The 19,866-nt window shown below is 44.6% G+C and overlaps 1 protein-coding gene across 1 annotated transcript; it reads left to right on the top strand.

Annotated features, from left to right (window-relative positions):
• The first annotated feature begins 8,813 nt into the window (after positions 1–8,813).
• LOC110194102 (keratin, type II cytoskeletal 5-like) lies at positions 8,814–18,139 on the top strand. Its single transcript, XM_020966261.2, is given in 10 exon segments — positions 8,814–9,399; positions 9,402–9,529; positions 10,276–10,490; positions 12,556–12,616; positions 12,718–12,813; positions 13,494–13,658; positions 14,218–14,343; positions 14,693–14,913; positions 15,955–15,989; positions 16,972–18,139. Coding segments are annotated over 10 exon segments (1,812 nt in total). The 5' UTR covers positions 8,814–8,945; the 3' UTR covers positions 17,283–18,139.
• Positions 18,140–19,866: the final 1,727 nt, after the last annotated feature.

Genomic DNA, 19,866 nt, shown 5'->3' with positions numbered 1-19,866 from the left:
AGGAAGGACTGAGGGAAGATAAGGGGAAAGGGCACAGCAGCCTATGTGAAGGTTTCAGCTACCAAAGAGAGTGAAGCATGGCTGGAGGAGGGGATTCCCATGGAGAGGTGCTGGTGGTGGGAGAGTATACTTCTATCTAACCCCAACCTGTGTTATGTGCACAATAGTCTGGGAGAAGGGAAAAGAGAAGGTTGGAGCCCAGGACAGGAGACAAATGAAATTTCTACATTGGAAACTCTGGGCCAGCAGCTTGGAGGGTGGGAGGGAAGTGAAAAAGAGGAAGGGGAAGAGACATGAGGGTTTCTTGAAAGCCATCATAGGGAGTGTATATTCAAGAGGCAACAGGGAGCCCCTGTGGATTTCTGAGCCAGGGTGGGATAATCAGGCTGAGAGTTCAGACAGCCCTGAGTAAGATAAATGGGAGTGGAAAAGGCATTCCCAATGATTTTCATTCTTTTCCATAGCCATGGCCAGATCCAGTTGGAGAGAAGGATATAGCAGAAGTGGAGACAGTTCTTAGTGGTAGCTTTGACTTAGGCTTAGAATTGGAAGGACCACCTGAAAATTCACAACCACCACCAAGATAATAACAGCAACAGCAGGCATTTAAATAGTGCTTTAAGATTTGCAAAGTGATTTATAATTATTATCTTATTTTATCCTTAAGAGACCCCTGGGAGATAAGTGCTATTATTTCCTCCATTTTATAGATGAAACAGAGGCAAACAGAGGTTAAATGATTTGCCTTATTACTCCCATTTTATAGATGAAACAGAGGTTAAATGGTTTGCCCAGGATCACACAGTTAATTTTGTTGGTATCAAGCTTCCACTGTAGCCAAATTATTTCCCCCTATCCCAAGGCTTCACTCCACATCTTGCTTTCAACATCTGCATTCCCTTGCTAGCCAGCCATGTTAAAATCTTGTTCAAGCACTAGAAGAAGACAAGGAACCATTGCCTGCCTCATGGGGGTATTTGATGTGGGAAGGAGGTGGCAGTGAAAAGTGGAAGCAGAATAAGAAACATGCCCAGAACATAAGTAGGCATACTAACAAGTGTGAATGAATTGGTACTCCTCCATAAGCACAAAGATTCCACTATTCCTGAGGCACAAGTACCTCTAAGCTCTCATTCCTTTGGGTCACCTCTAACACTGGATCAAGCTGAAAGGTCCAAAACTTTCCTGCTTCCTGACAGAGATAAACTGCACACCATGAACACCTCCCTCCTTCATCTTGTAGTCCATCCAAGAAGCAGCATTCAGCTTTGATGCTGTTCATTAATTTCACAAACAACAAACACACCCTGGGAAAGGGGGCAAATAATAGGCAAACAGAGGGGATGAAGAGTTAAAAAGTCTTTGGCAGTAATCAGTGTCTAGGGGGTTGGGAGGCTCAGGGTGGGGCAGGAGAGGCCAGCTAATTCCAATTTACCTTGATAACTTTATAAATCAATGGTATCCCTTGGGGAGAAAATGAAAGCTCTTTTTCAATGCTGCCCCTGACTCATTCACACTTGAGTCTTTCTACAGCAAAGCTCATCGCTTTTCAATACCAATATCAGCTGCTCATTTTACTCAAGCCATCTGGTGATATTATCACCCTTCAATCCGATTCAGTTTAATCTACAAACACATTCCACATTATTATGACATATGAGGCAGTAGGCTAGACACATACAAAGACAAAAAAATTCCAAACAATAATAGATAGTCCCTTAATTCAAGGAGCATAAATTCTGTTTAGGTAGGAATGCAATCTGCAAACCTAAAAGTAAATGTAAGGTGATTTGAGAAGGAAAAGAGTACTAATAACCATTAAGATCATAAATATAAAAGGACTTTGAGGAGTATGAAGTCTAATTTGAATGTAGTATTTATTATCAATTATTAATTATTGTTAATGATCATTTATTAAAAGTAATAATAGTAGTAAGCCATGGCACAAAACTCTAGCTCTGGGTTTACACGGACCAGGTTTGACTCAGTAGAGATGTGGGGCGGGGGTGGGAATCACTCACTTTAACAAGTGCTCTCTCCCCTTCCCGCTCAGGTTTCCTCTGGGACTATCAGAATATGGCTGATTTCTGGATCTAGTACTAATAAAGAATAATGTGTGCATCAACTTCTCTCGTCTTGTTGCTCTTGGGTCTTCATCCATTGCTTGCAAGGTTTGGGACCTCAGCATAATAAATTTAGTCCTCCTCTTTATTCTAGGAAGCTTGGTCTACTATCCCCATTACTAGAGAGCTCCTCCTCCAAGAACTCTTTTTATAATTCATCTCCATAGCTGCTATTTCTGGGGCACAGAGGTTCCCTGGATAGGGATGGGTATGGGGGAAGCTGCACGATGAATAGACTTCTCCCCCCCCCCCAATCCTTTCCTACCAACCTGTGTACTCAGTCCTCTCTTTATGTGTATCCTTCCTCCTATCCACAAACCTCAGCTCGTTTCTGTCTGTCTGTTAAATGAACTACCTCTGTGGACTTAGCTTGGCGGCTAGAAAGAAATGGAAGGCAAAAACATTAGAAACAAAATACATAGCTCTTGTTAGGGTATACCTTTACCTCATGATTTACCACGTAGGGAGATTGTGAGCTATACAGACAAAAGCTTAGAGAAAGAGGGCAATTTTAGTCAGTCTGGTGTGTCCCATCAATCTGAAGGGTGATGCCGTCCATCTCTAACATGGAGAGTGGTGGGGTAAGAGGAATGACTCACTTGATAGGATCAGGATGGGGAAAGCAAGACAGCTTTCCAGATCTTCTAGAATTGTGGTCTCACTAGGGGACTTCATTACTTGGCGTTACGGGTTGGAAATTCCCTGGGAATCAAACACATCCACATTCCTATTTAGACAAAACACATTTCAGACAGAATTAGAAATTTCTCTGAATAATTTACTGATTTTGGATTATTTTTATGCTACTGTTCTTCCCTAACAGTGAAGAGAACTGAGAACTGACTTCATTATGTTGTTTTCATTCTGGGACCAATTCACTCGTCTTGGTTTTCAGGCTATAGCTTTCCTCAGCCAAAGCCGGAAGGGGGGTTTCTGAGGGCTTAGTGCACCATTGGCACAACACCCTTCCAAATGAGGGAAGAACATTCCTCAGACTTGTGGGGGCCTGTTGGAAGAAAGGCATAGCACTCCATTTTAAGCTCTCACCCAGCTAGTTCCCATCAAAGGCTAGGTCTAAGTAACAAAAGTTAAGGTTGCTCCTGATTCCCTTATACACACTCTCTTCTGTCCTTTCCTCCCCTACCCCATCTATGGCATTTAAGTCTTCAGGTTTTAATGACCCCTCAAGAGAGTTCACAGTGCCATTCCCTTGGTGGTTTTGTGTGTTTTGCCACATCTGTCTTGTGACTCCGGCCATTACACTTTCCAAGGAACACACAGGGGAAACAGAGCCCTGAGAAGCTAAGCAATTTTGTTGTGGTCACACAGCAAACTAGGGCCAAATTAGGACCAGTACTGGTCTCATGTGAAGCCATTTTCTCGGGACTACTTTTTTTTAACCAACATAAACCGAAAGATGGGAGAGTCTTTCCACCAGTAATCTAATAATCCCAGCAGAAAGTTTCCTCCACAGCCTAGCTAAATGTTGCCCCTTCTGTTTTTATTGCAATTATTCCTATCCAATCCTTCCCTAAGACCTTGAGGTCTCCCTTTTTAACACACTTATGCTACCATTTTTCTTTGCTTGATTTCAAAGCACATCTCCTTTATGCAGCTAAAACTCACTGAGATTGGGTGATTTTCCTAGAGTCACATCATAGGGCTATAACACACTTCAATTTGCAGGAAATAGACAATATGACAGAATAATAGAGCTGGAAGAGTTCTTAGAGACCCTCCTCATTTTACAGATATGAAAACCAGGTCCCAGAGAAGTGAAATGACTTGTGTAAGGTCCCAAACCTAGTTAATGGTAAGCCAAAACTTGAACTCAGTTCTTGTGGCTCCCAAGTTCAGAGGTCCTTTCCTAGTTTCATACATACTTTCTCCTACTTCTCTTGACATTTCCCAACCTATTCTCATCCACATAAAGGCTTGAGAGCTCTAAGATTTCTTGCTAAGTCCAAACTTGAGTCTTGGGGTAGGGGTGAGGGACCCCCCAGTTTTGGGTGGAGCCAGAGAAAAATATTCACTCGCATTCCCCCCCTGAGGCTAGAGCTTTGTTAACAGTTGTCTGTGACTGGCAAGTGGCTGATACCTGCCCCTCCCCATCCTGCTCCCTTTGGCTCAGGCACCCATTCCAGTGAAGAGTCTGACTCACCAACCTAAATTCAGCTTACAGCCGAAGTTCCAACGGAATAGAAGCTTTGCAAAAACAACAGAGTCAGATTTGGGGTGGAGGGGGACCCTGACTTCTCCTGATAGGACTCCTATAGATTAAGGATCAGTCGAGGTGTGACCATTGGTGGAGACAGAAAGTTAACCCAGCTGTCTTTTTGTTTGTTTGTTTGCTATTATACTGAATGGTTTCCCCTCTGTACAGGGGTCTATCGTGAATGCAGGAGGTTGGGGGAGGGGGTGGGGCACAGAGTTTGAGAGGGAGCAGGAAGCATCATATACCAAGGAACTCCTGGCTTTATAGAGGGGCAGAGGCACACAGAAGATACAGTGGACACAAATACCAAGATAAGCCCAGAGAGAACCAGGAGGTGCAACACAGAGCTCTCTAGCCATCCAGATTGGGGGATGGGAAGGGATTGGGTGGAGCAGGGCTGGCTGTTAGTCAGAAAAGCCTTATAGAACATTTCAACTGGAACATGGGTGGTGCAGAGCTTATCTGTCTCGGTGTCCTATGCATGTCTGCCCATGTTCCCAGCAATACATCACTAGCTTTCATTTCCTTATCTCTTCAAGAGTTCTAGAGGAAAGAACTTTCTTTACAAGGACCAGAAAGCTAGGGGCTTCCCAGACGAGAAAACGAGGCTCCCAAGAGTAATGGGATATGTCTGAGGTCATACAGCTAGTAAGCATCAAAACCATGGATTTAGATTCTAGCACTATTATGGCAGCGACTTGAACTTAGGGACATGGGGGAATGATTCCTTTGAGGACAGGAATGTTGTTCTGTTCTCAGTCCCAAGCATGGGGCATTGCATGCAGAGGTACTTTTCAACCCAGTGACACTGGCCTCCTCGCTGTTCTTTGAACAAGACATTCCATTTCCCAGGTGCTCCATGCATTTGCACGAACCGGCTGTCCCCCATGCCTGGAATGTTCTTTCTCCTCATTCCCACCTCTTGACTTCTTTGGCTTCCTTTGAGTCTCAGCTAAAATCCCAACTCCTGCAGGAGGAGATTATTCAGTCATTTTAGTTGAGTCCAACCCTCCATGACCCCATTTAGGATTTCCTTGGCAGAGATACTGGAATGTTCACCATTTCCTTCTCCAGCTCATTTTACAAATGGAAACTGAGGCAAACAGGGTAAAGTGACTTGCCCAGGGTCACACAGCTGGTAAGTGTCTGAGGCCAGATTTGAACAAAGAAGGTGAGTCTTTCTGACTCCAGGCCTGAAACTATCCACTGCACCACCTAACTGCCCCTCCCTCTGAAATTACGTCCAAGTTATCGTATAGTAAAATGCTTAGCAAAATGCCTGGCACATGATAAAGCGCTATAAAAGTTATTATTGTTATTATTAATCTTATGTGAACATAGTTGCTTTCATGTTGTCTCCCACATTAGATTATAAGCTCTTTGAGGGACTGTTTTTGCCTTTCTTTGTATACCCAGCTCTTTGCCCAGAAATTGACATATAGCGAGCACATTGATTTATTGACTTTAAAATGCCTGTTGAATTGTACAGTGCTCAACACAGACATTGTATACAAATTTATGGATAGCGGCAACAGCTCTGTTACCCCTGGTGCAAATGGGGTGTGGTAGACAGCATGTGGCAGGGAAAAGAACAGATCTGGAACTCAACCTCAACTCACTTCCCATTTCCTCTGCTTATTACCTGTGTTACCTTGGGTAAGACACTTTCCCCTTCTCTGGACCTTAGTTCCCTTGTCTAAAAGGTCATTGTATTAAGATTCCTTGAAGCCCCAGTTCCCCTGAGCTAGCTGCCAGGTCCTGGTGGGGATTCTCCAGAAGGTATTGGTGCCAGTGCCTATGGAAGGATCTGTATTATTCATCCTGGTCATGGTGCCCTGCCCTCTCTCTGGAGCTCTGGCTTGGTTCTGGTCTGCCAAGTCTGCTCTGAGGACCAAAGATTGCAGCTGCCTTCTCCCCTTCCAGCAAGGAACCAAACAATATCAGGCAGTATACCCACCACCCACTCAAATTCTGGTGGCGGCACCTGGGTTGAAATCTTGGCAAGGTCTTGTGATTCCCAAGCAGGCCGGAATGCATTCCTTTTTCAACACCTCCTGTACCTTCTAATAACCCAGCTGGGAGGAGGATGTGGAGAAGAGAATGTCCTAGTGTTCCAGCAGGGGTGGGACTCCCCCAGAAGGCAATAATGAGCGTGCATGAGATCCTGGGGTCAGAGACGGGGAACTTTATAGTTCGTATTTTTCCAGTGGGGGGGGCACCAAGTCATCCTGACCAAAGGTTCTTGAGCACTTGTGGGCTAATCTCTCAAGAATGATCTTGCTTTAAGAAGAGATTGTGGTGGTGGTGGTAGGGTCTTTCTTCCCCATCTTGCCTCTGGCCTTGAAGCCACAATCTTTAGCAAACAGCCACTCTGTTTCCCAGAATCCCTAAAAAAAGCATACTCAGCACACTCCATACCTGGGAAATTCAGCAGCTCTCCAGGGAGGTGGCTCAAACCTTATGACTTAAGACTTGTAACTGCGGCTCTGTCTGTCTCTCTGACTTACTCTGTCAGCTCCTTTCTCACCACAGATCTTGAGTAAGGGGCAGAGAGAGCTGCCCCTTCTAACTAACTGTTGGTTGGTTGGAAGTCAACCTTCCAACCAACTATTGAATCATTTCATAGAGGTTTGGCTTCTCTGTGGCCAGCTGCTTAGGAATGCTGGAGCCTGGGACTGAATTGTATTCCTAGGTCTCCCCCAGGGAATCCATTTTGGAATACCTACATCCCAGTTATTTACACCCCCCTCTCCTGTCCTAACATCTAAATTCTAAAGCCTCTTTGTTGCACCTACCTTCCTCCTCCAATACAAGTCTAAATCCTGTGATCTCACCAACACCTCACCTATGGCCAGAGCCATACTGGGCATATCTGCAGCAAGCTCAGATTCTCTCTGGAGGGGGATGGGATAGGGTAGGGTGGACAGGGGTAGTGGGAAGAGGCAGAAGCTATGGCACCAAATAGGGAAAGGTAAATCAAAAAAGAGGAGGCATGATAGCTGAGCGCAATGAAAAATTCTTTATCCTCTTGGGTAAGGTACATAGAATGTGCTGCATACTGAGGATGCAATAGCAAAAGGAGCAAACAGTACCTTGCCTTAATGAGCTTATACTCTACTGCGTTCCTTGGTTCCCACAAACTTGAGCCATTCCTTTGGGAGGAATATCATTCCCTTCCTTGGATTGAACTTGAAGACTGCATAGTCAGTTGCTGCCATGCAGAACAATGCAGCATGCCGTTATAACAGGTAGGCAGATTCTCAACATGTTTTTGGTGAGATTAGAAAGCTCCTGCAGGTATGTGTTTGTGGCAGCCTTCAGCCTGTATCAACAGATATGATGACTCATTTCTTCCTTTTGTGGAATGAGGCTTGCTGGAACACACCTGAGGGGAAAGGGGAGGGGGGAGGCAAAAAAGCCCCCCGCCAAAGGGAAAAGAATGACATGTATGACTCTGGTTCTTAGCGCCTCAATGCTGTTTTTAGGTGGGATGGGGAGATAGGAGCCATCTCTATACAGTCCTGGTAAAGCAGGAATAGTGGACAAATGCCATGCAATAGATTATTTTGGGGAGAACTGAGTCAAGGTAAGATGAGTGTGCACTCAGGGGGTCTTTGGGCAAATTGGACTCAGAGTACTTTTCTGGAGATGGGAGAAGGAAATTAAGGATGAGAGGATGATAGTTTAAGCCCCTGCATGGGATTTTGTCCAACTTGCTTTGGAGAAGTTATAGTGTTTGAAAGGACCTTGGAAACTGCTCGCTGCCTGTTATTTCATAAATGTGGAGAGTGTAGCCCAGAGAGGTATTGTGATTTACCACACATACTACAAGTAGTAGAGAGATGGGATCTGAACTCAGATGGAGATCAGGCAGTCTTTCTAATACTCCAAGTCATCCTACCTTAAGATAAAGAACTTACCTTAAGGTGGGCAAAAAGTTATGATGTCAGCCACTAGAGTTTATAAGGACTCAGGTCCCTACTGCCTCTTCCCTCAGGAAAATACCAAGAGCTGGTCACTACACAAATCACTGGATACTTGCTTCTCTTCTTAGTGGAGAAGTTCACATCACCCCTCAGGATTTGATAATTCTACCCTAAACAGGAAAAATCAATGCTCATGATGCCAGGCCACTATACAGAGCAAAATGGAAACAGTAACCCCTCCTCTACAAGTACCTCCCCTTCAACATTGGATGAATGTCCATTTGCCCCCTGGCATTATCTTCTTTAACCTCCTCCCAGCCTCTGGTGGGGAAAGGAAGACTTGGCAAGCCTGTTGGGGTGCCACTGACATATGGGCCCTGCAAGGCAGGGTTGTTTCTAAATGAGCCAAGTCTGCCAGGAAGGAGTCTTTTGTATCTCCTACTACTATGCAGGTGTGAGAGGGGTGAGCTCACAGCTGCCCCCCAGGCATGCCCAACCCACTTAATCATTCAGATCTGCAAGAGATTCTTCAGCCCAGCCCAGCCCTTAGAAGGATATAAAGAGAAGGGGGAAGATTTGAGTCGCTGGATAACAGAGCCTCTGTCTTCCTCCTTCACCTTGCTCTGTTCTTTTCTTTGGAAAGCTACTCCAGTACTTGGTACTTCTGCTCCCCAAGTAGCCATGTCTCGGCAATCAAGCGTATCATTCCAGAGTGGGGGCCGCCGTGGCTTCAGTGCCTCTTCAGCGGTCACCCCCTCTGTCAGCCGAACCAGCTTCAGCTCTGTCTCTGTATCCCGGGCCGGAGGCGGTGGAGGCGGCGGCGGCTATGGCCGCATCAGTATTGGTGGTGCTGGAGGGGGAGCCGGCTTTGGCAGCAGGAGCCTTTACAACCTTGGAATGTCCAAGAGGATCTCCATGGGAGGCGGTGGTGGCTTCAGGAGTGGCTACGGAGGGAGAGTAGGAAGCGGATATGGCTTTAGTGGAGGAGCCGGTAGCGGCTTTGGTGGAGGAGCGGGTAGCGGATTTGGTTTCGGCGGTGGGGCTGGTGGTGGCTTTGGGTTCGGTGGTGGAGCTGGCTTCGGTGGAGGTTATGGGGGACCTGGGTTCCCTGTCTGCCCCCCTGGTGGCATCCAAGAGTCACCGTCAACCAGAGTCTCCTGGCTCCCCTCAACCTCCAAATTGACCCCACCATCCAGAGGGTGAAGACTGAAGAGCGGGAGCAGATCAAGACCCTCAACAACAAGTTTGCCTCCTTCATCGACAAGGTGAGACAAGAAATGCTCACTAAACTCCTGTGAATCTGGGCTAACTGCCAGAGCAAGAATGGGTAGGAAGGAGATTTCATGTCTTAGACAAATGTGTACAGAGTGTGCATTATCTTCTATCCACCCTCCCATCTGTACGTCCTTCCGTATGCCTGTCTGTGTGGTCTACCTTCCCTGCTAGATTAGGAGCCTGCAGAATGGAACAACTTCCCATCCTTCTCAATCTGCTCCTCCCAGAGCCCAGCACTAAACTTTACACATGTTGGATACTTACTTATGTTATGGAGAGAAATTGGAGGCAAAACTTTAAATGCTGGGCAGGCTCCCCTTTGCAGAGACGCCTAGAGTTCTATCTAGCTGCTCTTCACTTTGTTTTTGTATCTCTCTAACTTATGTCTCTCCTTGTATCCTCACTATACTGAAGCCCTCGAAAGCAAGAAGCATTGCCAGTCCTCCCTGCAGGTTTTCTCTAGGGGATGGGGGGCAGGGAGGAAAAAGGGTGTGTATGTGTGTGTATGTATGTATGTATGTATGTATGTGTGTATGTATGTATGTGTGTGTGTGTGTGAGAGAGAGAGAGAGAGAGAGAGAGAGAGAGAAACAGAGAGGCAGAGACAGAGAGAGAATGAGCGAGGAAGAGAGAGATTGATAAGATGAGGACTTGAAAGTAGCAACCCCGTGATATTCCATGGAACAATATAAATATTAGATATTCCTCTTGAAATGTCTCTTCTTCTGGTTTCCAGGTGCGATTCCTTGAGCAGCAGAATAAGGTGTTGGATACAAAATGGACGCTGCTCCAGGAGCAGGGTCACAAGACCGTGAAACAGAATTTAGAGCCACTTTTTGAAACCTACATCAACAATCTCAGGAGGCAGCTAGACAGTATTCTGAATGAGAAGGGCCGCCTGGATTCTGAGCTGAGGAACATGCAGGATACAGTGGAGGATTTCAAGAACAAGTGAGTAGGAGGAGTCAATGGGGTGTGTTGGGGGGGTGCAGTAAGGAATTGTCTTTCTACAGTCAGATGAAGCTCATGATGGAGAGGTAGGGAGAGGAAGGGGGAAGCAAGAGGGAGAAAGAGAGAGAGAGACAGATGGACAGAGACTGAGTACCATGGAAAACATTATGGTTTCTCCATTCTAGAAACTGAAGGTCTGATTACTGGTAGGGAGTGGGAAAATGGAGGTAAGCAGAAAGAAGGAAGTAGAGCTGGGAAGGCTATCTCCCTAACTTGACATAATCTTAGCTATGGGCTGGGGAATGGAGCGGAGTATGGTGGAATGGGAAAAAGAATCAAAAGAATAGGAATGGTAGAGCATGATAAGGGTTTGCTTTGTCTTAAGACAAATCCTTGAATTTCTACTATATGTGGTTTGAGGGAGTTGGCAAATAAGAGAATCCATAGCTGTTAGCCTTCTCTGTACTGCCTTTTCAGTATTCTCCCTCAGAACACAACAGTCTGAAAAATACCTAGTCACATCTAGGAGTTTCTGGATGATTTTAATTTTTCCAGTCCAACTTCCCCCACCCCTGCCCACATTCCCCACAACAGGAGTGATATACCTTAGCCATAAAACCACTAAGGCATGGACTCCCTGAATTGGACATCACCTCTAATTTTATGTTCATATTCATGGGTCCCTTCCTCCAACACTCAATAAATGAGGATCCAGCCTTTGACAGAACTGTGATGTATATTGTGCGCATGTATTTTAGGTTGGGTACTTATAATGTTCTGGGCATTATACAGAGCATCACAATGTGTTTGGCCCCTCTTGAACCTATGACAGGAGACCCTTTGTTTCTGAGTCTTTCCGCTTGGTGTCTCCTTCCCTATCCTATCCCCGCCCCCAATTCTAAATACTAAGCTTTCTAGCCCTGGAGCTGGGAGATAATGCGCTTCTCAGCACTATGTGGCAATTAAAAAATCCTTGCTCAGGCATGAAAAAACAAAAAACACAAAACAAACCAACAACAACAAACCAGTTTAGGGTTTAACCTCTTTCCCGTGGCATTTAACCTACAGCAATAATTCTACCCTTACAGCATACTTAGAGCACACAGGCATTCTATATACTCCTTGCCCCTTAAGGGCTTTCATTCTGATTTTCCACACAGTAAAAATCTCTCCTTTATCTAGGGAGAGAGAGAGCAATGGTGACCAAAGGAAGCAGACACAAAACATTTATTTTCAAGGCCCCCATAGCTGGACTCCTGGTTTTACTCGAACTGAATTGAATCAAATAGAATCAAATGGGATAGGATTCAACTTGATTCAGTTCAATTCATTTTATTCTCATTCAAGAGAGTCAGCAGAATTTAGTGGAAGGAGTTCTGGATTTGGAGTCTCATGACTTGGGTTCAAATCCTACCCATCTCTACAATATAATACTTTCATGACCTTGGGCAAATTATCTGCCTTCCTGGTGCCTCAGTTATCTCCTCTATAAAATGAGAAGATGTCTATAAAATTAGATGACCTTTTCCAACTCTATATTTATGATCTTAGTATCCTATTAATTTGATAACCACAGGCTTCGATGTTCTGAGTGATCTCTGTATGAAGAACCAGATGCATCAGTATAAATGGCTTAATGAATTGGAGAAGAGTAAGATAGGGAATCTATTAGTATATTCTTTGAATAACTGGATTTGTAAAAGACAGACTGAGTGGGCAGTTGAAGACAGGATGATTCTTCCCAAGCAGACAGGGAAGACAGATTCCCACAATTGCCAGTACCCGGGGCTTAAGCCATGACTACTTCCTCCCTTTCTTTCAAGAGCTCATTCCTTCATAGCAGGTGCCATCATCCTTCACTCTCTCTTTTTCTCTCCCCAAGTGGAGTTTCCTAGCCTGTAGGAAAGAAGATGAGAAATAGACATCTTGCAACAGCAGAGATGAGCCTCCTTATAGTCAATATGAAGGCCAATGTGTGCTTGGCTTAGTCATGAGCGTAATTGTGCTCCTCAATGTTGACTATCTCAGGTCCCCTATCAATTAATCCTGTTCCCTTTTCCATTAGGTATGAAGATGAAATCAACAAGCGTACTACAGTAGAGAATGAATTTGTGATACTCAAGAAGGTAGGTGTGGATTGATTTGTGCCTATAGCCTGAAGTTACATTTTGGGTACAGGGCATGGCTCATTGGAGTTTGGATGGAAAATTTGGTCTGTTTTTTCTAGGATGTTGATGGTGCCTACATGAACAAGGTGGAACTGGAAGCCAAGGTGGACAGCCTCACTGATGAGGTCAACTTCCTGAGAACTCTCTATGACATGGTAACGAACCACCTTCTCTCAATCAAGTACAGGATATAGCAATTGGTGACTTTGCCATAAGCTAATATCTATGGAGACAAAGGGCTATTAGCTTAAATGGTAGCTGGATTCCCAGATCCTGGGACTAACAAATACAATCCTGTCCCAGATTCAATATTCCTAAGTACAAACCTTTTCCTTCCTCTTGCAGTTCCCCAATTTTGATTTCCTGGGCATTTATATTCCTGAAAGAAATTCTTCATTCACTCCCAGTAACTATGCTATGTAAAGAGCCTTAGAAGTGAGTCTCATAGATTTATAGGATGTTTGAGCTGTAAGACAACTTTGAGATTTCCTTGTCCAAAGCCCTCCTTTGATGAGGTTTTCTGACTTCATGGACTACTTTCTAGTTCCTTCCAGAATAGGAAGGTATATTTTAATTAGTGAGGAGAAGCAGCAAGATTAAAACCTGAGAGGTTATGGAGCTCCTTGGTGAGGGAGTGGTGGGGGAAAAGGTCACTAGATATAAACATTTGAAAACCACTATGTTGGAAAATGAAATCATATAGTTTTTTAAATTGTTTCAGCAAAGATTTCAGTTGTTCTCTTAACTTTCTTCATCATCTGAATGTGGCTATAATTGTGAAGAAAGTACAAAAGAATTAGTGACACAGAATTAATGACTGCATATCTCTCCCCAGGAACTCTCTCAGATGCAGGTTCATATCTCTGACACCAACGTTGTCCTGTCTATGGACAATAACCGTAACCTTGACTTGAACAGTATCATTGCTGAGGTCAAAGCTCAGTATGAAGACATTGCCAACCGCAGCCGAACAGAAGCTGAGTCCTGGTACCAGACCAAGGTGAGTTAGTGCTAATTTGTAATGGGAATCCAAGCTCTGGGATCCAGCCTAGGAGAACTGGACAACTGCTGTTTAAGGAACTGTTGGAAATGTGAAAGAGAAGCATAGGGTGGACCTAATGGAGAAACTTTCAAGGATTGGTGGAACTATTAGGGGAACCAGGTCAAAGAAGGGATTAATCTTGTCCATGAATACTTGGACAGTATTGAGTTCTAGTTTGAGTTCTAGTTCTGCCTCTTATAGATTGTGATTTTGGATAAATCATTTAACTTCTCTGCCTCAGTTTCCTTCCTTCCTTAGGAAATGCAGTTAATAATACTTGACATCTTTAAATAATGAGATTGTCATGAGTATAACACTCTGTAAAGCTTGAAGGTTATAGAAATTGGAGTTATTATTCTAATCCCTACAAGCTATTTTTTTTGTTTTCAAGATTCTAAGTCCTAGTGTTCAAGAGACAATAGCTTATAGATAGCAAGTTTTCCTTCTACTCATCATGGTAAAAGTGCCTCCCCTTCATGCTTATGCTAAACCTTTTCCTCTTCTCTGGGGGCACCAGTATGAGGAGCTGCAGCAGACTGCAGGACGCCATGGAGATGACCTCCGCAATACCAAGCATGAGATCTCTGAGATGAACCGGATGATCCAGAGGCTGAGAGCTGAGATCGATAATGTCAAGAAGCAGGTAGATTGATATTGAAAGAAGGCATACAAGTGGGTCACAGGTGCAGGTATCTGTGGGTATCCCTATTGTTATATGCACATGCCTATACACACACACACACACACACACACACACACACACACACACACACACACACTTAAATACACAGTCATATTCATTCAGGAGTGGGAACATGGTACAACCACGCCTAATACCCAAGCTGCAGATGTCCTTGAGTTCATATAGGGCACTTCTTGGTATATCAGCTGTTCTGGTTTGTGTGACTTAAGGCTCTTCAGGAAGAAAAAAAGAAAGGCTAGGTTCTGTCCACCATGCCCCACCCCAAACACTTCTCTCCTTTCCCTTGTAGTGTGCCAACCTGCAGGCTGCCATCGCTGATGCTGAGCAGCGTGGGGAGTTGGCCCTCAAGGATGCCCGGGCCAAGCTGGCTGAGCTGGAGGATGCCCTGCAGAAGGCCAAACAGGACATGGCCCGCCAGCTGCGTGAATACCAGGAGCTGATGAATGTTAAGCTGTCCTTGGACATTGAGATTGCCACCTACAGGAAGCTGCTAGAGGGAGAGGAGTGCAGGTGGGAAACTGACCCCTCCCCTCTTTCCCTACTTCCATTTCTAATCCCAAAAGTCTTATCTAAAGGTGAAACAATTCATCCTGGGTGAGCCTTTACTTACTTTGCTTTTATTGAACATTCACAAGGCTCTTTTAAAGATAAATTAGCTTTTTTAAAAAATTGCATGTATTTTGAAACATCACCAGTCAGATACAAAGTCTGGGAGTTTCAGATTTCTATTTGCAGTTATACATGTTTCAGATTATCCACTCAACTTCCTCCTTCCTTTGGTGCAGATAACTGAAAGCTGGCTCAATTTTCAAATTCAGTATGTGGAGGAATTGAAAATGTCACTGGTAGAGAGATTTTGTTTTGATTGAGACCTGCTGAGTTGTTTTCTGTCACTACCTCCCAGGTTGAAATAGAGAATTCCAGAATTGGAATTCTGGTCCTCAGAACCAGTGTCCTGCCTCCAGGGGACCAGAAACCCAAATAGACAGCCCAGAAAGGTCTCTAGGGAGGGAGCTGCCACAACCACTTTAGGTTACCTGTTCTAGTAGGATATGATTTGTGGTAGTCAGGAAATGTGCCCTTGGGATCTAACCAACTCCTTTCTTGCTGCAATTTAAACCCATTTCAGTATGGTATAGTAATGGCGAGACCTGAGCTCAGTGCCTGGAGTTCTAGATCTGGAATCATTTCAGAAAGCCTGGTTTCAAATCTCTCCTCAGACTAGTGTATGACTTTAAACAAGTCCCTTAAATTCTTTGAGTCTCCATTTCTCTGTCTGTAAAGTGGGAACAATAATGGTATCTAACTTGCAGGGTTATTGTGAGTATCAAATGATGTCCTCTTACCTCCAAAGTCATATAATTGTGAGCATCAAATGAGATAAAACATATAAAATTCTTTGAAGGCCTTCGCTGTGCACCTTCTGTTGTTGGACAGAAGGTATCTATATCAGTTAGTTATAGGACTTTGGGGTTATCTCCTCTGGCACAAAGCTGCTTTTTGCTTCACTGTCTAGTTTCAATCTCACCTCCCTTCTTTTGCTCTTTATAGGCTGAGTGGAGAGGGAGTTGGACCAGTCAATATCTGTAAGTACCTTGCTCAGAATAGCAGTGATAATGTTATTAATATCAGACATTGAGCTCTAGTTTTGAAGGTAGGGTCCCTCGATAGCAGTCACACAGCTGGGAAATTCCATATGGGCAAGAGGTCTGGAAGAAATGTGGTCACATGAAAAGAGCTCAGATGAGGAGGGAAGAGGCCCAGCTTCTTATTCTGATCTTGTCACTGACTTACTGAGGGACCTTGACCCAACTGTGCAACCCAGTGCCTCAGTTTTCTCTATCTGCCAAATGGTAATAATAATACCTGCCTCACAAACCTGAACAATTGTGATACAAACTCATGATGCAATTCACAGTTCACAAATTATAGATAGCAAGTTTTCCTTCTACTCATCATAACAAGAGGGCCTTCCCTCCATGCTTATGCTAAACCTTTTCCTCTTCTCTGGGGGCATCAGTAAGTGTTTAAGAAGGTATAAAACTCATGCGTCAGCTCCTTGAGAATTGCGACCATATTGGTCTTATATTGGGTCTAACACATAGCTTGACACAATGTATACTTGGTTAATTGAATTAAGAGAAGATGCATATGATAAATAGAAATAGAAGCAGTAATGGTCCTTTGTTTCCACTCATCTGTAAGAGAGCTGGACTGAGTGATGTTTAATTGCTCTATCTCAGAATCTATAGTCCTATATAAAATTAAGTTCTGGAGAGTTTTTTCGGTGAATAGACTCACAGGGAGCCCACGGAGTGGCTGCAATTGTAATGTTTATGTTTTTTTGCTACGAAAGTCACTAGGGGAGGTTGGATGTTACGGCCCTCTCCCTCTCCCTCCCCCTTCCCAATCTCGAAGTCATATTGGACGTGGAGGGGAGGGAGTGGGACCAGTCAGTCCTAGAAGGCAGACTTCCTTCCTTCTCTCTCCCACCCCTTGGCCAGGGCCCTGGTCATCAGAATGGGCGGGCCATGTGGCCTCCTCATCTCTTCTCTCCCTTTCTCGTAGCTGTGGTCACATCCAGCGTGTCCGGCGGCTATGGCAGCGGCGGCGGCTTCGGCGGCGGCAGTGGCCTGGGCGGCGGCAGTGGCAGTGGCTATGGCCTTGGCGTGGGCGGAGGGCTCGGAGGCGGCAGCGGTTACTCCTACTCCAGCAGCAGCGGCGGCGGCGGCCTCAGCGGCCTCAGCGCAGGGGGCTCTGGCTTCAGCTCCGGCAGTGGCCGGGGCCTGGGGGTCAGCCTGGGCGGCGGCGGGGGCAGCAGCTCCAGCGTAAAATTTGTGTCCACCACTTCCTCCACCCGGAAGAGCCTCAAGAGCTAAATCACCTCCCAGCAAGTGTCTTTCACTTGAATATCAGCTCTCCCTGTCCCTTGGCCACTGCCTGACGGATCCTCATTAGCTTGGATGGCAGCCAAGCTGCTCTCTGCTTTCCTCTCTCCGCCTACCCCTCTCCTTCCCTCTTCACTGGTGTTTAGTCTAGACCAGACTAAGGGGGTGATTTGTATTCATGAGCCTTCCAGGTCACCTCCAGCACTTAGCACCCTCTCCTCTGGGTCTTAGCTCCTAGCCTGGCCAGAGGCCATCAGAAAATGCTTTCCAATGAAGTTTGGAGGCCATATAAGTAATCTTTATCCTCCTTTCCATGACTCCACTCATTCCAGCATTCATTTCTCTCACATAAGCACTTAGCCCAAAACTATGACCACGCCCTCCTGATTTAGCAGGACAGAGATGTCTGAAGCATGGTCCATATTGGTATGTTTGCTTAGATAATCCTTGAATTGAGGAAGATAAGGACCAGAAACAATTGAAGAAAGGCTGTGGTTTAGTCAGAATCTGGGCTTCTCAACCCTTGGGGAGTGGCAATCCCCAAGTCTCTTGCTGGGGCACCCTAGGGCAATCTTGTGATTTCAGAAAGAGTGGTTCAGTCCATGCTCTGTCTAGCGGAAAGGTGTCTGGCCTCCTCACTGTGATTAAGGGTGGGATTTAGCCATTTGTCATGTAAGCAATTCTGGTTTCTCCTGGGAGACCGCCTTACATTTCACAGGAGGTGGCATTTGGTTGTACTGGAAGCAAAAGTCGCTCGGTGAATGTCAACAGAACTCCACTCCCCATTGTTTGTTCTTGATTCTGACCACTTTTTGGTGTTTGTTCAATAAAATACATTTATAATTTAAGTTTCTGAGCCGAATTTCTTTTTTATGTCTATAACCAACCTGGACAGTCATATCTGGATAATTCTTAAGTAAAATGGGATAACTGATAAGGGCAAATGAGCATTAGTCTGAGGAGTTAACCTTTAGTACTTTTCCAGAATGAAGAGTAAGGGAGGCGGGATGGAGAGTCGCTCCTGGAAATACTGATTAGTGATTGGGATACCTGGGGATTTCCCTGGATTGCTGTAAAGAGGTTGACACCCTCCCCCTCCCCCCTCCCAAATGAAGGACCCTGGAAAGGATGTACTGTGTAATGAAAAGAGCTCAGGGCTAGTAGCCCAGAAAACCAAATATAGATTCAAAGTTCCTGTTTGGCAGCTTGCTAATTGCTAAGACTTGAGACAAATCACTTAATTTGTGCTTCAGTGCCTTCACCTATAAAATGGAGATGATACCTGTTGTGAGGATAAAATGAGAAAACACTTTGTAAAGGGAAGAGAGCATTATAAAACATAAGGCAAATAGACAACAATGGCCTAGTGAGGCAACTTCCCATATTTGCATTTTTCTAGATGAGAGAGCCAATTAGTGACCTGAAACTCTGCCCTAAAGGTCTTTGTATCCTAGAGATTTGCCTGGCTTTCAACTGAGGAGACTGTCTAACCATGGTCTTACCTTCAAAGCCCAACACTATGTGGCTCCAACTTGTCTTTCTAGTTTTATTTCCCTGTGTTCCCACAAAGCCAATGCTCCAACCAAATGCACCACTAGTTCTCATCTTTCCTCCTGCATCCCACTTCTATGATATCTGGATTGTATTCATCGATATCTGTTGAAATCCTGTTATTTCAAAGCTCAGTGCTTTCAGGAAGCCCTCCTTGGTCTTAGCTAAGGTCCTACTCTGGTTTCATAAGCTAAAAGTGTTCTGTCCTTCCTCAGACTTTCCTAGAGTACTTTGTCTGGATGTCTCTCCTGCTCCTATCATTCTCTATTAACTTGCATTATAATTATTTGTACTTGGGTTTGTTGTTTCACCCACCTCATCCCATCAGCTTGTCTTTTAATTAAATAATTAATTAATTGATTTTTAGTTTTCAATGTTCAATTCAATAAGATTTTGAAGTTCCAAATTTTCTCCCCATCTTTCCCCTCATCCCACCCCAAGATGGCATGCAATTTGATATAGGCTGTACATATAGGTTCATATTGAACCTATTTTCACATTAGCCATGTTGTAAAGAAGAATTAGAACCAATAGGAGAAACCATGAGAAAGAAGAAAAAAAGGGGAAAAAATAGAGAGAAAGCAAGTAATGTGCTTTGATCTGCATTCAGACTCCACAGTTCTTTTTCTGTATGTGGACAGCATTTTCTATCATGAGTCCTTTGGAGGTGTCTTAGATCCTTGCATTGCAAACAAAAGATGAGTCTGTCAAAGTTAGTCATCCCATAATATGGCTCTTGCTGGGTGCTATGTTCTCCTGCTTCTGTTCACTTCACTCAGCATCAGTCCATGCAAGTCTTTCCAGGTTTTTCTGAAGTCAGCCTGCTAATCATTTCTTATAGCACAATAGTATTCCATTACATTCATATACCACAACTTGTTCAGCCATTCCCCAAATGATGGGTATCCCTCAATTTCCAATTCTTTGCCACGATAAAAAGAGCTGCTATGAATATTTTTGTACGTGTGGGTCCTTTTCCCATTTGTTTGATCTCTTTGGGATAGATCTAGAAGTGGTATTGCTG

The sequence above is a fragment of the Phascolarctos cinereus genome, unplaced genomic scaffold, assembly GCF_003287225.1.
Source record: "Phascolarctos cinereus isolate Bilbo 61053 unplaced genomic scaffold, phaCin_HiC Scaffold_1;HRSCAF=81, whole genome shotgun sequence".
NCBI classification, from domain to species: domain Eukaryota; kingdom Metazoa; phylum Chordata; class Mammalia; order Diprotodontia; family Phascolarctidae; genus Phascolarctos; species Phascolarctos cinereus.
Note: the sequence above shows the minus strand (reverse complement) of the source record. Positions and strands in the feature narration are given on the sequence as shown.